Below are 19,763 nucleotides of genomic sequence, written 5' to 3' on the forward strand. Positions count from 1 at the left end.
AGTCGTCCAAAAAGTGCATCACAGAAATGTGTGGGACATCCCACTAGTTGAAGAACAAGCGGAGGATGTAGAAGTAGATGTTATGCACGACACTAGTTCCTCTAATTTCCAATTATTCATTGATCTTGGACCGTTGCCACAAATCAGCTTTGAACGTACGGGGGCTCTTTGAACGTACGGGGGCTCCATTACAATTTGTTGAGATAGATAATGTTGCAATTGAGGAGGAGAGGGAGGAGGAAATGGAAGAAGAAGAGGAGGAGGAGGAAGAGGAAGTGGAGGAGGAGGAGGAGGAGGAGGAAGTTGAATATGAAGATGATGAAGAGGAAGATGAACACATAGAAATCGATGATGATAGTGAAGATTATTATAGTGATAATTAAGTGGTAATTTTATAATATGTTGAAGTAATTATTTTTAACAATAAATAATTTTATATAGTCATTTTTAACCGATAAATGTAATTTTAATATCGATTAATTTGACAGATATGGCTGATGTTATTGCTCGATCTCACGGGGGTGATGGTGGAGGATACGATCCTCCACGTGGACCGTCAGATATCCCAGCTGATTGTGAACGAGGTAATACTTTACACATTGATATACTCCTTAAATTTTAACAATTAATCCATATTAATTTTAAAATATTGAATTTGCATACAATAGCGCCTCCAAACAAACGTGGACGCCATAAAGGATTGAACACGTGGGAAAAAAGGGAACAGTTGGGGCGACCTCTCCCTCTCGAGTGGGATGTGCGGGGGAGAACATATAAAGAGATCGGAGAGTACAACTCAAATTTCTCAAGAGAGCTCAGATTACTTGTTCGACAGTACACAGATCCGGACTGTCCTCAATGGTCAAAAGTACCAAATGCTTTGAAAGAAAGAATACTTGCACATTTGGAAGTAAGTAGTTTATGTATTTTTATGTTAATTCTCATTTTATGTTATATATCATATTTACTAATAAATGTTTGTAAATTAGGATGATTTGTTTGATATTGGGCGTACTAGATATGGAGAAGGGCATATGCCTGGGATCTTGAGAGGCATTGATACTTCGTGTACTAAAAAGTATTCTGACTGGAAGTACGATATTAAAGAACATTTAACGATTAATGGGCCACAAAATCGTTATGGTGGTTGCACGGATACGCAGTGGCAAAAAGCCATTGAATTTTTCCGACGCCCAGAAATTACGGTATTAATTTCTTGCTAAACTTAACTATCTTAATTAAATATATTACTAACGATAACTTTTTGCAGAAACGTTCTGTGGTCAACAAGGAAAATAGGAAGAAACTGAAAGAGCTTAGCTATGGAGGTTCTCAGTCAATCCCTGCGCTATAAAAAAGTTAGTTAATTAATTATTTTTTAGTTTGTTTTTCTTATTTACGTTTAATTATTAATTTTATAAAAATATATGTACGTGACAGCGCAATTTAGAGATTGGGCAACTTGAGCCCATCCCGGATAGCTGGATGGATACTCACCATAAATCAGGCACATGGTGGGTGACAGAGACAGCCAAAAATACTTGGGTACGTTAAGTTTTTTTAAACATTTTTCAAAATTTTAATTGTTTCAAAATTTTAGTTACATTATACATTGTATCATAGGAGGAATTGTGTGCATATCACGAAACACAGCAGACACAGACAACTGATACTGAGAGTTCCACACCAGTTTCGAGTGCGCCTGAAGATGAAGACTTATCTTTGGTACAAACTGTCTTTGGAAAACGATGGGGCCACCAGAAAGGATATGGACGTATCCTTAACATAAGGGACCGAACTCCATTTGATTTTCGTCCTTCACAAACTAGAGATGAAGAGTTGTCTGATATGAGAGAGCGTCTTCGACAGTTAGAGGAGCATGTCCGGACTCATTGTATCACCCCGGGATCTCAATGTGCCCCACCACCACCCGATGATCCCGATGTTGGAGCACCGCCTCAGTAGGACTTATGTATGAATTTTATTACAATGAACTATTACATTATCATGTTTAAGACAACTCTTTATTTTGATTCAGCAAATATACAATCTTATGTTTTTATTTATATGTTTAATATAAGTGTTTTAATTTTATTCTATTTTTTATATTTAATTTAAAATAAATAAATAAATAAGGGAATAAATATTACAATTATAAAAAAAAAATTCTGGTTTAGTCTATACCAAGGACATTGTCCTCGGTATATACCATTAAGATATCAAATTGGGGTTGGTTGTGCCGAGGACATTTTTCCCTCTATACCGAGGACATTGTCCTTGGTACAACCTATACCGAGGACATCTTGATTGTCGTCGGTAGAAGTTTTGTTCTACTGACGTGTCTGTACCGAGGACTTTATACCGACGACATGGTCTCGGTAGAGGCTATACCGAGAACATTTGGGATTATATCGATGACATTTGTTCTCGGTATAGGCCTTGTTTTTTGTAGTCATATAGTATTATTAGATGGATCTTTAATTTATGCAAAATACACTACACCAAAAATATGTATTAGATGCATTTTTATTATTGACCTTTGTTAAAAAATGTCACAATAAGTATTAATGCCATTTTTAGTTAGTGACATTTTTAAAAAAAGTGTCATTATTGATAAATTTTAGTGACATTTGATCATAAATGTCACTAATTTCTCATTCAATTATGTCTTTTTGTCTAAAAAAAACCTTTATTCAATTATATTAATAAACAAAGAAATCTATTAAGTCATTAATAATTATAACAAATATTTGAGTAAGATTAACATTTTATAACATTTGATGTATGATGAAAAATATATATCACTGATTAAACAAACTTGTAAAATACAAAATCTTGTATTTATCTTATTCTTTCAATTTTTTTTATACTATTATAACCGTTATACATTTATTAGAAAATAGGTCTTTCAATTTTTTTTTTTAAAAGTAACAAACCCAAACTATAGTTTGTAAAATGAAAAATGATTAAGTCAATTAATTAAAATTGTACATTAGTTTGATAGAATATTTTTGAAAATAAAAAAGAACTCCTTAATAGAACATGATAAATCCAGGTTAGAGGGAAGAGTGGCGATTGTGACTGGCGGTGCAAGAGGAATTGACGAGGCAACAGTAAGAGTATTCACCAAACACGGTGCCAAAGTAGTCATAGCCGACATTGACGACACCATAGGAAAACTCTTATCTCAATCCTTATCTCCTTCAGTAGTGTACGTACACTACGACGTGAGCTTAGAACAAGACATCAAAAATTTGATCAATTTCACAGTGTCCCACTACGGTCGCCTCGACATCCTCTTCACCAACGTCGGAATCCTTGGAAACCAATCAAAGTCGACCAAGAGCATCGTCTACTTTGACGTCGACGAGCTCGATCGAATCTTAGGAGTCAACGTGAGAGGAGTCTCCTTGGGAATGAAGCACGCATCGAGGGTCATGGTTCCTAGGAGGAGTGGATGCATCATTTCAACGACAAGCATCGTAGTTTTCATGGGAGGTCTTGGGCCGCACGCCTACGCGACTTCAAAGAACGCCGTGGTGGGGCTGATGAAAAATGCTGCGTGTGAGCTCGGGCAACATGGGATTAGGGTTAACTGTATTTCACCTTTTGGAGTGGCCACCTCCATGATGATTAGTGCATGGATTAAGAATGGTTGTGATGAGGAGGATGAGAGTGGGTATTTGAAAGTAGGGTCACCTGAAGAAAATGTGGAGAAAATGGAAGAGTTTGTGAGAGGAGTGGCCAATTTAAAGGGAGCCACATTGAAAGCTAAAGATATAGCGGAAGCCGCTCTTTATCTAGTAAGTGATGAATCCAAGTATGTGAGTGGCCATAACCTTGTGGTGGATGGGGGCTATACATGTTCCAAAAACTGTGTCGGCTTGTAATTCATTGTTATATACATACTTATATTAATTAAGAGTATTCCTAAGGGCACAAGTGGTGCCCAATACCACAAGTAGGTAATATATTGTTATTGGTGCAATTCAATATTAAGTCCCATATATTTTAATTTAATAAGTATTATGAGGTATTGTTAACCAATTATAGGGTGTTACCTCATATAATGTTGGACACCTTAAGATACCAAATAATTACACTCATTAATTAATGGTGCAATAATTGTAGATGGCCAGTTCAAATAAACGATGTTAGTTAATTGCTATTCTAGGTATTCTAGGTGTCTTGTCTCATGACCAAATTGGTTAGTATTAGTTGCCCCTAGGGACGGTCAGCTAGACTGACCGTTTATTATGTTATTCCAACAGAAGCACCAAGCCTATAAATAGGCATTGATCACTTTGTATATCCCTGGTTGTAACTATTACATTCATTACAATAAAGAGAGACATTATTCATTTTATTCAAGTAAGTGTTTCTGAGTTTGAGTTATAGTCTTGTGTTCAGAGTTTATGTCAAAGAGTGATTAGTGTTCTGGCAAGTTCAGTGAAGAATATCGAAGCCTTGAGACTCTACAAGTGGTATCAGAGCCAGGTTCGGACGATTCAAAGAAGACAATCTTGGATCTTGGATCAATATTGGGGTGAATATCTGTCACCATGGGTAATGTAAAGTTCGATCTTGAGAAATTCACTGGGAAGAACGATTTCAGATTGTGGAGGGTGAAGATGAGAGCCCTGCTCGTGCAGCAAGGAATTCAATCAGCTTTGTTAGGGGAGGATAAACTTCATGCAAGTTTGATAGCAAAGGAGAAGACAGAGATGCTGGACAAAGCTCATAGTACCATTATTCTAAGCCTTGGGGATAAGGTACTGAGAGAAGTTTCGAAAGAAAAGACAGTTGCAGCTCTCTGGACAGAACTTGAAAGTCTGTACTTGACAAAGTCCCTCGCCAATCGATTGTTCTTGAAGCAGAAACTGTACTCATTCAAGATGGGATCGGGAAATAATATCGAAGACCATTTGGATGAATTTCACAAGATCATTCTCGATATTGAGAATATTGACATAAATATTGGAGATGAATATCAAGCAATCATTGTACTGAACTCACTACCTTCAGATTCATATGAGCATTTCGTGGACACCATGATGTATGGAAGGGAAACCTTGACACTTGAGGAGGTTCAGAATGCATTGATGTCCAAGGAAATGAAGAGAAAGTTTGAGATGAAAGAGGAGACAGATGGAGATGGATTTTTTGTTAGTAAGAAATCCTCAAAGAAAGAGAACAAGGATAAGTCGAATCAGAACAAAAAGACTGGATCAAAGACAAAACAGAGAAGGTGCTATGTCTGTAACAGCCCCGATCATTTGAGAAAAGACTGTCCAATTTTCAAGAATTACAATCAGAAGTTTGGCAATGCTGGAATTGCCTCTGAAGGAGAAGAGACTGATGGTTATGAGAGTGCAGGGGTCCTAATAGTTTCTGAGGGTGATTCTAGTTCAAGTTGGGTACTCGATTCAGGATGCTCATTCCACATTTGTTCTGAAAGATCAAGATTTTGCAAGTTTCAATCTGTCAAATCAGGGAATGTGAAATTGGGAGACAATCGAGCATGCCAAATAGAAGGAATTGGGTCTGTTATGATCAGGCTAGAGGATGGCACTGAAACAGAATTAAAGCATGTGAGATATGTTCCAAAGATCAAGAGAAATTTGATCTCAGTAGCTATGCTGGATCAAGAAGGCTATATTGTCAAGGTGGAGAATGGTAGTATGAGAGTGGTGAAGGGTTCCAGAGTCATTATGAAAGGTTTGAAGATGAATGGCATCTACGTGCTGCAAGAGAGTCCAAGAAAGGATGAGATAAACTACATTTCAGATGACAAGAGTAATACCATGTTGTGGCACAGAAGACTTGCACACATTGGTAACAAAGGTCTGAAACTGTTGTTCAAGAAGGGTGTGTTTGGGAAGGATCAGATCCAGGAACTAGATTTCTGTGATCAGTGTGTACTTGGCAAAGCTACAAAACTGAAGTTTGGAACTAGAAAGCACACCTCAAACGGAATCTTGGACTATATCCACTCAGATTTGTGGGGGCCATGAAGGACATCAACAAAAGGTGGAGCCAGGTACTTCTTACTCTTTCTAGATGATTATTCAAGATACATTTGGACTTATGTTTTGAAGAATAAGTCTAATGCATTCAAGAAGTTATTGGAATAGAAAATCTTGTTAGAGAACTAAACAGGAAGGAGAATTAAAAATCTAAGAACAGACAATGGGTTAGAGTTTTGTTCAGATGAATTTACTAACTACTACAAGAAACAAGGTATAGGGAGACACAAGACAGTACCAAAGAATCCTCAACAAAATGGTCTTGCAGAAAGAATGAATAGGACCATTTTGGAGAGAGTAAGATGTATGTTAATCTACTCAGGTTTACCAAAGGGTTTTTGGGGAGAAGCAGTAGTGACAGCAACATACCTGATCAACAGGTGTCCTTCCTCAGCAATAGAGTTCAAAACTCCCAGTGAGGTCTGGTCAGGAAGGCCTGCAACCTATGGAAATCTCAGAATTTTTGGATGTGTTGCATATGCCCATGTGAGACAGGATAAGATAGAGCCAAGGGCAAGAAGATGCATCTTCCTTGGATATCCTGATGGTGTAAAGGGATATAAGATGATGAGCATAGAAGCTGGGAATCATCAGAAGTTTTTCATCAGTAGAGATGTTATTTTCAAGGAAAGTGAGTTGTACAAAGACACACTCAAAGGAATGTGAAGAGATGGCCGTGAAGTTCTTGACAACAGCAACATGAGTTCTCAGATTGAGGTGGAGACCAATGAAGATCATTTTCATGGCTATGAAGAACCAGCAACACAGGCTACTGGTGGAACGGATGTGTCAGATCAGTCTGAAGATGAAGTTGAACAGGAAGAGAATGACTATCAGTTCACTAGGGATAGGGCAAAGAGGCCTACAAAAACTCCTACAAGATTTGGCTATGCTGATGTGGTGCATTATGCACTGAACATAGCTAGTATAGATGGTGAAGAACCAACATCTTATGAGGAGGCAATGCAGTCTGCTGATAGGGAAACAATGAGTGAAGAGGTAGTCTCATTGAAGAAAAACAAGACCTGGGTATTGGTCAAGAAATTAGTGGGGCAAAAGATCATTAGTTGTAAATGGGTGTACAAGCATAAGGATGGGATTCCAGGGGTAGAAGAGGCAAGGTACAAAGCTAGATTAGTAGCTAGAGGTTTTACACAGAGGCAAGGAATTGATTATAATGAGATTTTTTTCCCTGTGGTAAAACACACTTCAATCAGAATGCTGCTAAGTTTGGTAGCCACTGAAGACCTCGAATTGGAGCAGCTTGATGTGAAAACTGCCTTCCTACATGGAGATCTAGAAGAAACCATTTTTATGAGACAACCACAGGGTTTTGAAGAAAAAGGGAGAGAGGATGAAGTTTGCCTATTGAAGAGATCCTTGTATGGGCTAAAACAGTCACCAAGACAGTGGTACAAGAGGTTTGATGAGTTTGTGATCAAGGCAGGTTTTAAGAGAAGTGCATATGATAGTTGTGGGTATGTCAAGAACTCTAAAGCTATGGTCTATTTACTCTTGTATGTGGATGATATGTTGATAGCAAGCAAGGACATGGAGGAGATTAAAAAGGTGAAAATGTTGCTGAATAGAGAATTTGAGATGAAAAATCTTGGATCTGCCAAGAAAATTTTAGGGATTGAAATCATTAGAGACAGGAAGCTAAGGACCCTAAAGCTGTCTCAAGAAGGTTATATCTCTAAGATTTTGAGAAAATTCTCAATGACTGATGTCAAACCAGTCAGTACACCTATTGGACAACAATTTAAACTCTCCCATACTCAAGCACCAACTAATATGGAAGAAGAGAGCTACATGTCTAAAGTTCTCTGCACCAGTTTGGTAGGAAGTTTAATGTATCTGATGATATGCACACGACCAGATCTAAGCCATGGTGTGAGCATAGTCAGCAGGTTCATGGGGAACCCTGGATTGGAGCATTGGCAAGCTGTCAAATGGCTTGTAAAGTACTTAAAAGGCACAAGCACAGTGGGACTGATGTATTGATCACACTGCAGCACCACAGAAGTTGAAGGCTTTGTAGATTCAGATTATGCTAGTGATTTGGACACTAGAAGATCTCAAACAGGTTATGTTTTTCAACTTAGAGGATGTACTATAAGTTGGAAAGCTAATTTACAAGCCACTGTGGCACTTTCAACCACTGAAGCAGAGTATATGGCCTGCACAGAAGCTGTTAAAGAGGCCATTTGGTTGAAAGGCCTTTCAAGAGAACTGGGATTGGATCAAAGAAGTGTAACAGTGCACTGTGACAGTCAAAGTGCACTACACTCGAGCAAAAATCAAGTCTTCCATGAGAGGACTAAGCATATCGACATAAGACTTCATTTTATCCGAGATGTCATCACAGAAGGGAAAGTGAAGCTAGCCAAGATTGCTACTGAAGAGAACCCAGCAGACATGCTCACCAAGGTCCTTCCCACAGCAAAATTTAGACATTGTTTAGCTTTGTTGCATGTTTCAGTAGATTGTGCTTAAACATGTTTGTATTTTACTTTTTCTTAGTAATTCCTAGATTAGCAATTAGGTGGAGAAATTGTTAGTTAATTGCTATTCTAGGTATTCTAGGTGTCTTGTCTCGTGACCAAATTGGTTTGTATTAGTTGCCCCTAGGGACGGTCAGCTAGACTGACCGTTTATTCTGTTATTCCAACAGAAGCACCAAGCCTATAAATAGGCATTGATCACTTTGTATATCCCTGGTTGTAACTATTACATTCATTACAATAAAGAGAGACATTATTCATTTTATTCAAGTAAGTGTTTCTGAGTTTGAGTTATAGTCTTGTGTTCAGAGTTTATGTCAAAGAGTGATTAGTGTTCTGGCAAGTTCAGTGAAGAAGATTGAAGCCTTGAGACTCTACAGACGAGAATCCTGATAAACCAAAATATGTTTATATAATTTAGAATATATATATATATAAATGATTAATTTAACTATTTCAGATTTTAATTAAGCTATTTTTTTTAAGTGTCATTTGTATGAGAAGAAATACTATCCAAAAGTTACATTTTATGCCACAGGCGGAGACTAAACGTCAATTTATCGATGATGCATTCAATTCATGGGTTTTTAGTATCGGCATCGGTTAAAAACTAATTGATGACGTTGATAAAATTGGTTTTGGTGACAGTTAATAACTTTTGCCAAAAATCAATTTTCTTTTAAAACAAAGTGTAGTCCATTATTTTAGAAAGAAAAAAAAACCTAACTCCAACCTAATACACTAACTCCACTCTCATTTCACTTCATCAGTGGCCCTCTCTCTCTCTCTCTCTTTATTGACATCTCTCTTAGCTGAATGGTGGAGATGGATGACGCAGGTTTGAGAAAGGTTGAGGTCATTTGACGGGGACTAGCTGTAGTGTACTTATTGTTTTTAATTAATTTTGTGCTTTATTTTATTACTAATTGTTAAGTGTTAGTAAATTATTTTTTAATTGTTTGAATTTTTTGGTAGAAATTATGTGAAATTTAAATTTGTTAATTGTTTTATTTAATTATTTTAATTTGTAAGTTCATGAGTTTTGGTTGTGTGCACCAAGGTGCATGGTTAGTAGGGATGCACTTGAGCACTTGTGTGTGTGCATGTGCATGGTATGCATGGTGAACATGCAATAGACTACCATGTGTTTTCCCATTTTATTTATTTTAATTAAAAGAAGAAATGAGAAATTAAGTGGTAATGATTTGTAGCAATTTTGGGAAAGTTAGCATTTGAATAATAAAGTGTGAAAGCCTTCTTTGGCCAAGTATGGAAAGAGAGGGAGTGATGGGTTCAGTCAAGGATAGTGTGAGTGCATAGGGAGAGTTTCCATTTTGTACACAAATCAATTAAGTCACAGATGACAGTTACATGACTTAGGGAGAGGGAATTAAGGGAAGATAGAGGCCTAAATTTTGGGCAAGTGATTCAAGGGGTTCAGCTAGGTTAAGAAGGGGAAACAAGTGAGGTTTGGAAGCTCATTTGTGGTGGCTGCCAAAACCTAGAGAGAGAAGGAGGAGAGTAGGGCTCGTGAGGCTAGGAGAAGAGGAAAAGAAGAAGGAAGAATAAGGGAATTAGGGTTCGAATTCCCTAGGGTAAGTTCTTGATTCATGGTAATATTTTTTTAGTTTCTACTCCTTGAATCTAAGAGCATGTTGTTGTTCTCTTCTTTTGTTGTGTATTTGAAATCCTTAGGGGTTTTATCAAAGGTGGTGGCCATTTTTTTGGGTCCTTGAGTTCTAGCAAGAGAGGTAATGGGAACCTTTATCTTATGGTGGTTGTTCTTATTGTTTTGGTTCTTGTTGTTTTGTCTTCATGAGGATATTGTTTATGAATGTGGGGTTGTTGTTTTATTGTGTAGTTTTATATTATAGCATCATTTATTATTGATCATGGGAGAATCTTAATATGGTTAAATGAGGATTTTTTTTTTATATAAGATAACATTTGATGCAAGATGAATGGTTAGAAGTCTTATTATTATATAGGTGTTGAATCATTGTCTGCTAATAGATGTGATGTTGTTTTCTTTTATTTTCTTGTAAGCATGCAAATAAATTTGAGTTGTTTGACCATGAGTATAGGGTTTCAGCCTAGGGGGTCCTTTTGCATGTTGGGTTATATTTTTTTTATTATTTGTATTTCGTGTTGTTGTTGGTGATCTTAGGGGTATGCTGGGTTTTGTTTTGGGTTTGGAAACAACAAGAGATAGAAACATGTTGTAGATTTCGGCCTAGTGCTTTAATTAAAAGGTTATGAACATTGTTTGATTTTCTTACCTTTACTCTACTATTTTGTGTTGATGAGCATATTTTTAATTGTGATATTTCATGTTATTAGGTTGTATAAAATTCGACATGATGCATACATTATGGTGTAAGTTTGTTTTGATTTTTGGTGTTGGTTTTGCATGATTAAATATATTATTAAATTATTCAAGTGTAAAAACATGTTAGGTTATGTGTTAACATGATTAAAGGTGCAATTTTGATAAATATAAGCTTGTTATATTTATTTATTTATTTATTTTGTGGTGATGACAAAAATGATTTTAAAATGCACAAGAGAAACCTCAAAATAATGTCTTGATTTTATAAAAACAAGAGACATTTTATTTCACATGATAATAGACTTTTATTCAAAATAAGCACATGCATTTTTTATATATATTTTATGAAATAAAATATGGTTTTAATCAATTGTGTGATGTTAATTAAATAAAATACTTGCTGGAATTTTTGGTTTATTAAGAGAAAATGCCTTTTAAATATGATAAGTAAAGATGTGCTCAAATGAATTAAGTCTTAGATTTTATATATGTTAAATGTGATTTTCCACACTTTGAATTTGTGTTTTCTCATGTATAATAATGCAGTTTTTTTTTTATGATAAGTAAAACTATTTTTCTAAAGGTGATCAAGAAATTCATTTAGTAATCATAAGTAACTACAAAATTTTGTCAGATTCTTCTAAAATGTTATTAAATAGTAAATGTGATTATTATTTATACAAATTAAAGCTAAGGAATTATTCTAATAAATTAAAATTTTATAATAGAATTTATGAATGACAAATGTGTAATTTAAAGGGATAATGTAGTATTTACTAAATGGCAAATTATTTATGCTTGCTGAATTTTTGAGAAAAAGACAATGAAATGAGCATGTGGAATTTATCAACTTTAAGCGTTAATTTTAACAACACTCACATGTATGCATGTTACATGCAAGTTCATTTTACGTTCAAATATTTGCCAATTAATCAAATATATGGTTCTTGTTTTGAAACCAACGAGGATTATTCGGTAGAATTGGAATTATTCTTTTATGATTTTATGTGGAATTATTGTATGTGGTGCAACTTGTGCCACGTGTGCATGGCCCACGCACATGTGGGATATGTATGTTGGGCATGTGTATTCTTACGTGATTTTAAAGACGAACGTTTGATTACGATTATAGGCTCGTTGTGATGTATTCACACTTTACTTTTGCTTGAACCTGAGGTAAGGAAGTTAGTTAGAATTTTCTATGTATTATGCTATGAAAGGTATGACTTGTTATGTTGCAAGAAATAAAGTGTGATGGAAAGCATATGCTATGATAAATCAAGTGTTATAAAAAGTATGAATTCTATGTTTCCATATGTTATAATAAGTCAAGTGTTATGAAAATTGTAAATTCTATGTTTTGATATGAACTGTGACACATGTGCTTGTATGATGAATGAAAAAGAAAAGGTTGCTAGCATGCTGAACGCGACAAAACAAAAGAGTTACAAAGGATATGACATAACTCAAAGGGCGGACGCGCCGAGGTTATTCAAGGACCTGAGATCCTGTTTACCTCATAGAGGAGGTCTTACCATATTATGTTTTTGCTGATTACCTCAAGATGTGACATGGACAATAGGGGTGTCATGATCACAAAGAGTATGATTGTGATGTATGACTATGATTACGATTATGATTTATGAATATGAAGATGATATGATTTTGCCTTGAGTTACGATACAAATATGCTCTTCTTATACTTTCTTTGATATTGTTGTATTTGTGGTACTTCCTTATTGGGCTTTTAGCTCACCTCCTTACTTTCCCCCTTTCACGTAAACAATAGGGTTTCTCCTTGGCACATGCAGTGATGTGGGGAGTTCCGACGTCTAAGTATGTATGGCGCGAGGTGTCCTATGAACGAATAACGATCAAGTTGAGCACCAAGAATAAAAGAACTTATGTTATGATGTTTTTATTTATTTCTATTACGTAAGTGGGGCTTACAACTTTATTTAATTTCTGAATATTGCATAAAGACACATTTTTTATTTTTAAACTATTGGACTCAATTTGGATGTTTTATCTAGGCCTACTAATCTTTTCCTCAAAAATGGTATTTTTCTAATACTTATGAGTTGAGCGATGTTTTTATAAAGGTATAGAAGTAGGGCGCGCTTTACAAATGGTATCATTACATGATCTACAAACTTGTGGACAAAGACAATTTCAATCGTTTAGAGGCGGTCCTAGTTAAGAATGACGACGGAGAGATGGAGGAACGTTATGTGACAGTACATGACATGGAAGGGGAAATGGCGCGCCAGGAAGCCATACACGCCATACCGAAAGTGAGCGTCAGGATGAGGGCGATGGCGGCCCTGAGTACTTCCACATCTTGGAAAACATCTTTGATTACGATTCAGGGGACGAGTCCACAATCCAGGATTAGAGCCTGTCTCAAATTTCCATCAAAAAATCTTATTTAAATAAAATGGGACTTCTTTAAAAACCCTTAAGAACCTATGAATTCTTTTTATAGTTTTATTTAGAAACTTTGTCGGATGTTTGATTAATGGGGTAATTTCGAGAAAAACTTTGGATATTATAGTTTTATATTTCTCTCTCTTGCAAACTTTAAATGATGTGTGGATGTGAGTATGTATGACAACTTTCATGATTAGCTTTAAGTAACAAAAAACACAATGCGTTTTATCTCCTCATATGATTTTTCTTTTGGTGACTTAGAATTTCATAATGTTGTCAAGAGGAAGAGGAAAAAGAGGTGGAAGGGGAAGAGGCCGAGGAAGAAGTGCCTTTGTAAATCTGAATGCTGCAGAAATCCCTGACCCAAGAATGCCATTAGCCCAGCCAGGAGCCCCAGCTGTGGATTTGGCTGCAGAAATAACAAGATTGAGAGAACAGTTAAGGCAGAAGGATGAGGAGTTGGCCCAAGCCAGACAAGTACCCCAAGCACCCCAAGTACTGTTGGCATAGCCTAAGCCTCCAGTACCACCACCTGCACCATTGCCAATGGCTTACGATTTTGAGCCAATCTATCAACGCTTTAGGAAGCAAGCCCCACCTAGTTTTGAAGGGAAAGTCGATCCTATGGTGGCAGAAGATTGGCTAAAGTCAGTAGAAGCTACTTTTGACAACATGGAGTTAAACGACCATCAAAGGGTTTCGTGTGCAGCTCACCTACTCAAGATGGATGCAAGGATATGGTGGGATGTGGTGAAATAGAAGAAGATGATCTTTTTGTTCGACAAAAAATTATCTCTCTTTTTTTTCTTCTTATTATTCTTTATCATATATATATATATAGATTATTCTATTACCTAATAATAATAATAATAATATAATATCATAATGATGATAATAATTGATTTAGGTAAATATCTAACTTACCAAATTTGAAAAAACTATTTTCAAATTATTAATTAATTAAATAAATTGTGTCATGCGTGAACTGCTATTCCCATTTTAGGGATATTTCATTTTTCTTTTATTTATTTATTTAATTAAAATCAATCTTCCATAAAATATGATATTTATCTTTTTAAGGAAAAGATGACAACCATATTTCAAAATTCAAATTGATGATCATCATTATCATCATCTTTTAAAATTAAATAAATCAAAAACTATTTTTGAATTACCAATTTTATTTTCTCCCACTCAAATAAAATAATTAATTTCAAAAATTAATTAATTTATATATAAATATGAATTTTGAAAAGTATATATTTAAATTAATAAATATATTTTCAAAAATTAATTATTCAACCTTAATTATTATATAATTGCATACTTGACCCGAAGAATAAAATTATTCTCAAATTCCCAAATTATAGTTTTACCATTGCATCAACTCTTACCTTGATATGGTGTTGATAGAGCCACCATGGGGACCTATGGACCTATAATATCAAGCTCCAATAAATATTACATTATTAACCAAAGCTCTTTGATTAAATAATCATATTTATTAATCTCATGATTACACCACTATCAAGATGAGATTGAACTCTTGATAATTGTAGACATATATTTACTAAGTACTGTATTAAAGAATAAAATGTCCATTACTATAATCATTACATACAATATTAATCCTCTATTAATGGTTCATAATTAAAAGAAAATATAATTTCATTTTTATCCTTTTAGCTATATCTTGTTCCTAGAGTATCATTGACTTTACTAGTGAAGGTTGTGTCACAACAAGTTTGTGACATGAGCGCTCATAATTTTTTCAGTTCCAAAAGTTAACCCAATAGGGAACCATTATTCAATCTATAAGAATGTTTAGATTCCACATCTGTTAAATTACGTCCCCAGCCATATATATCATAGAGTCCCCAAAACAATTGTTCTTAGCTTGATCATTCTTACAAACCTTAACACATGAATCAAATGGTCAGATGACATATAGGAGTTCATAGCAACCTCAGGATTAAGATCATCATGTATATGATAATCATTTGATGTGTTTGATTAATACTATGAAACAATGTTTAAACAAGTATTAACAAATCACATTTGGTCCAGTTCCATATATCACTATATATAAAGTACCTTCACTAAAGTGTCCTGCTACACTAGTGACCTGAATCTAGGTCACTTGTATTCATAATACTAGCAGTAATTAATCTAATGATTCCACAACTTTATTTTACAGCGAACTGTTTTAAGTTTATTATCTTAATCTTGATTGTAACGCCCTGCTAATTAGGGTATGTTACCAAGTGTGTTTAAAATTAGTGCTGGACTCGCTAAATGAGTCATTTCGACTAAAACATGTGATTAAGCCGCTAAGGGTTCAAGTATTTAAAATTTGGTCAAGACATAAACATTTTCATTAAACATAGTCTTTACATCGGATCCCAAATTACAAGTTTAAAAGTTGGTTACAACCCAAAGATTACAAAATAAGCTGGCCTAAGCGGCAAAATCAGGTCCAACCCTAGCTCCACCGCGGTGTCTCAGCCGTGGCAATCGAGCAGACTGCATATGTACACATCACCGCTATCGCTCTCCAACTCATGGCTGGCCAAGCTTCTCCTTACCCTTACCTGCACCACAAATCACATCTGAACCAAAAGACGCAGCAAGAAAACATATTCAGAAGTTCAGAAACTATAACATCATGCTTAGTTTTAATAACTGGAACCAAGCAAAAACACTGTTAGATTCCCGAGCCCCCCGGACCTAGCCCTAAAAACTAGAAAACATGCATTTTAGGGCCCCTGACGTAGTTACGCCTACCCTGGGTGCAGTCGGGCCCATAGAAAATCTGGGGCTTATGGACCATTGGCGCGGTCCTACCCCACAACTCAAGCCCTGCAAATTGAATCCAATTTCCCTCTTTCTAGGACACTAGTGCGGTCGCGCATGACCTAGCACGGTCGCGCTAGGTCCCCAGAACCTGAAAAACTGCCCATAATTTAATGATCTTCCTCAAATCGCAAAACCATTGATTTCCAGCAATTTCATACCCTAATTTCGACCAATCCAGATGGTTTTAACAGAATTCCATCCATAGAAACTATTTACCAAGTCTAGGAAATAAAACCCACTAATCATACCATCCAAAAACACCCTCAAGCACACAATTTAGAAATCAAAACCATAAAAATAAAGAACACCTCTTCAACACCAAAACAGAGGAATTCTCACCTCAAAATTCAAATCTCTGGAGGTAGATGACAGCCCTGTAGTCTCCAAACCCAATCCTCAGCTACTAATCCACAAGAATTGGCTCAAACTTTCACCTAAAATACAAAGCTTGGTTAAATCTTAGATTGCCTTGTGCTCCTCAATGGAAAGTGATCCCAAACCAAAGAGAAGAGTGTTGTACGTGAGTGAGCTAGGTACCCATCTGCTGGCCTAGTTAATTGCCCCTTGTGGTCAAAAGACCATAGTGCCTCTTACCCCATTACCCCTAAAGGTTACTCTCAAGGGTAGTTTAGTCATTTGGCACCATTCCCGCTAACCTCAAGAATATCATACAATCCCAAATAATCTATCAAACCAAGATATCTAGCGATTAATTCTCGTTACTTTATAATTCCTGGTATTTTACCAAATTACCAAAATGCCCCTAAGCTCACCCGAGTTGGATATTTTACCCCGTTGTGACTTTTCCGCTAACTAGCTCTCTAGGATCGCCTCATGCACAGTGACTCAAATATATCCACATCATAATGTGGTCACAATCATATAACACACATATTTACAATAATACCCTCTTCGGGTCAAAATTACGAAAAATGCTATTGTAATAAGAAAAGAGTCCATATGCATATTTAATACACCTAAACATGCAAGCATAATCATATCATAATACAATTCACATAATTCACACAATAACATGCTCATAACACATAAGAACTCTATTAATTCAATTATTGCCTCCTCGCCCCTAATCCAGGTACTAAGCCATATTAGGGAATTTGGGGCGTTACATTGATACTTTCATACCCATATGAGATTAAGACCACATAGATAAACTTTGGAATTTTCTTATATTTAGTTAATATTATCAACATAATATCAGACATAGTCTATATATATAATAATTTAATTCAATTATTTATTTCATTTAAAATATTTGTCAACTACAATTTCTTTAAGGGAATTATTCCCAACATTCTCCCACTTGCCCTAAAGCAAATTGAGGCATCCCTTTTTAATATTTCAATCATATTCTCCTGAACGAATTTTTCTAACAAAGTCTTTGTTAACAGTTTTGTAAGAAACTGTTTTGAAGTTATCTTCAAGATCATTACATCAATTATGCAAAATTGTCTTGAATTAAATGATACTTCATTTAATGTGCTTTACCCTCTCATGATTTCTAGTTCTTCTAGAATAGTTGTATCTCCATTGCCTTTGTAATGAGATACTAGTTGTTTATTCTAATCTAAAAACCTTTTTCAAATTGACAAGGAACTCAACTAAATCAAATATGGTATTTAATTGCTCGTAGTTGTTACATTTCGACTCTTGTGGTGAAACATATAAATCTGAAATGTCCAATACATTGACAGATTAATGTGTCTCCTCCATAGTTATGGAAGCTGATTCTGATATTAATCTTTGATGATTTAAAATCAGGTCATCCTTTGGGATTTTAGGTCTTTGCCTAAATGCACATACATATAATCTCTATTATATTCAAGATACTCAAAATTAAGTCCTTATAATTATTCAATGACTCAATCCATCATTGGATTGGCAATTGCTGACTATTCCCACCATTTAACAAATGTCAATTTGAAAACATATCATTCGATACATTAAAAATTCTATCACTTAGTTGTAGGAATAACTGTCTCATGTCATCTTTTCTAGTAAAAGAATAAATGGACATTATTATTTAGATAATATATCTTCCTGACTAGGAAGGCAAAAATCCTGTAAAAAAAATCCTTTCTTGGATTTTTGTAAACTAAAGCATTTAAGCTTCTTATCTATATAAGTCACTTGATATAGTGCCTAAAGATTGTTCTTTCAATCTCTATAGACTTGAATGTATAGAACATTCTTGGCTTTTCTAAATATAATATTTAGAAATGTTCAGCTAACCATTTCTTTTCTATTGACAATTTCCCTACATCATTCCCAATGATTAGAACATTGTCAATATTAAGAATACGAATCATAGCAGACTCTTTCTGGTTGAGTTCTTGAAATGATTTTGTCATGTCAGCCATTCAGTAAAGACTACTTAGACATCCATTTAAATTTATCTCAAAATCCATGCAGAAAGCAGTGGATAAGTGTATGTAAACAGATTTAAGTTTGGTTATAGTAGAAGATATTTATTCAAGTAATAAATTCTTAAACCTGTTCATAGCCTTAGGCTATTAACCTAACTTTGAAAAGTATGTACTTTCCTCTGTTCTCCTCTTCATCTTGAATATCTTGTTTCAAACTGAAGTTGAATGAACTTTAGTTGGATGTCAAAGAATCCAGATGTCATAGAATTCCAAATTCCATTTCTAGATTCATGGTGTTTCAACCACTGTTTTCCGTAAAAACCTTTTTCATTTCATATACTAGTATGTGAATGAAGTATAGTTAGAATGGGTTACACACAATTTAACTATCTTTGCATTTGTAATGGAGTGGTTGCTAACTAACACTCCCACTACAACAATGCTTTACAAAATTTGTGATATTCTTTGATTTTATCTTTGTTAATTATCAATAACTTGCTTACTTGACTTGGGTCATTATTTCTAGTACAATTTAACTAGAAAATATAGTGATTATAATAATCATGCTTCATTAAACTAGCATTAAAGAGATAAAAACATTTTTGTAATCTTTTATGATTATTAAACCGTTTCACTAAATGACTCCATGGAAATTTTTTAATTTATTCACATAACCACTTGTGAATCCCAACTTTTAAGTCTTTGATTTTGTACAATCAAACATGTACAGAGTATAACAAGTGTTAAAATTATAGGAATAACAAAGACGATAATGATTACTCATTATTTATTTAATCTTATTTGATATGATTATATTCTATTTCCAAAATACTAATTTCGCTTAGTATTCTAGTTGTAAGGTTCACATGCAAATTACTTGAATTCTAAATTCGGGTTTTAGATTTCCTTTTGATCAGATCAAACAAGTCTCTAAGTGACTTCACTTTCAATGTTGTATGAAAATTTCTAGAATTTTTCTTTGCATTCAATCAAAGTTAAACACATCTTAAATAAATGTCAATCAATATTGACTCACTATTTATTATTTCTTTTAGCTTTGAACATTAAAAGGTTCAACATACATTTCTATGTATTAGCTAAGCGATTATGTGATTTTTTAGACTTTATTAGAGAAAGGTATTTTGGTTAACTTTAATTAACAGACTATACAAACAGGGAGAGAACCAATGAATGGTTCCAATAAAAGACTGTCTTTTATTTGTTTTATGTGTCT

The 19,763-nt window shown here is 34.8% G+C and overlaps 2 protein-coding genes across 3 annotated transcripts; both read left to right on the forward strand.

The window, feature by feature from the left end:
- The first annotated feature begins 419 nt into the window (after positions 1-419).
- LOC133789653 (uncharacterized) lies at positions 420-1,346 on the forward strand. 2 transcript variants are annotated; one of them, XR_009873650.1, is made up of 4 exons: positions 420-584; positions 669-910; positions 1,019-1,205; positions 1,271-1,346. XR_009873650.1 is itself a non-coding variant. In XM_062227435.1 (3 exons), the coding sequence occupies exons 1-3, from the start codon at positions 491-493 to the stop codon at positions 1,058-1,060; spliced, it is 378 nt and encodes a 125-aa protein (XP_062083419.1). In that variant the 5' UTR covers positions 420-490; the 3' UTR covers positions 1,061-1,333. The 2 variants fall into 2 exon arrangements, 1 of the variants encoding a protein (XP_062083419.1); XM_062227435.1 differs by having other exon boundaries at positions 1,019-1,333.
- Positions 1,347-2,369: 1,023 nt separating this feature from the next.
- Positions 2,370-3,939, forward strand: LOC133791754 (short-chain dehydrogenase reductase 2a-like). The gene is made up of 2 exons (XM_062229670.1): positions 2,370-2,441; positions 2,997-3,939. Exons 1-2 carry the CDS (start codon positions 2,370-2,372, stop codon positions 3,888-3,890), a joined length of 966 nt encoding a protein of 321 aa, XP_062085654.1. The 3' UTR covers positions 3,891-3,939.
- The last annotated feature ends 15,824 nt before the right edge of the window (positions 3,940-19,763 follow it).

The sequence above is a fragment of the Humulus lupulus genome, chromosome 7, assembly GCF_963169125.1.
Source record: "Humulus lupulus chromosome 7, drHumLupu1.1, whole genome shotgun sequence".
NCBI lineage: Eukaryota > Viridiplantae > Streptophyta > Magnoliopsida > Rosales > Cannabaceae > Humulus > Humulus lupulus.

What these genes read in the sequence shown, in the direction of transcription:
- LOC133791754 (XM_062229670.1), top strand. Translation starts at nt 2,370, where the DNA reads ATGGTCTCGGTAGAGGCTATACCGAGAACATTTGGGATTATATCGATG. An exon ending in TTGTTCTCGGTATAGGCCTT is followed by an intron (nt 2,442 to 2,996) that starts GTTTTTTGTAGT and finishes ATTGTACATTAG; the next exon opens with TTTGATAGAATATTTTTGAA.
- LOC133789653 (XM_062227435.1), top strand. Translation starts at nt 491, where the DNA reads ATGGCTGATGTTATTGCTCGATCTCACGGGGGTGATGGTGGAGGATAC. An exon ending in CCCAGCTGATTGTGAACGAG is followed by an intron (nt 585 to 668) that starts GTAATACTTTAC and finishes TGCATACAATAG; the next exon opens with CGCCTCCAAACAAACGTGGA. An exon ending in GAATACTTGCACATTTGGAA is followed by an intron (nt 911 to 1,018) that starts GTAAGTAGTTTA and finishes TGGGCGTACTAG; the next exon opens with ATATGGAGAAGGGCATATGC.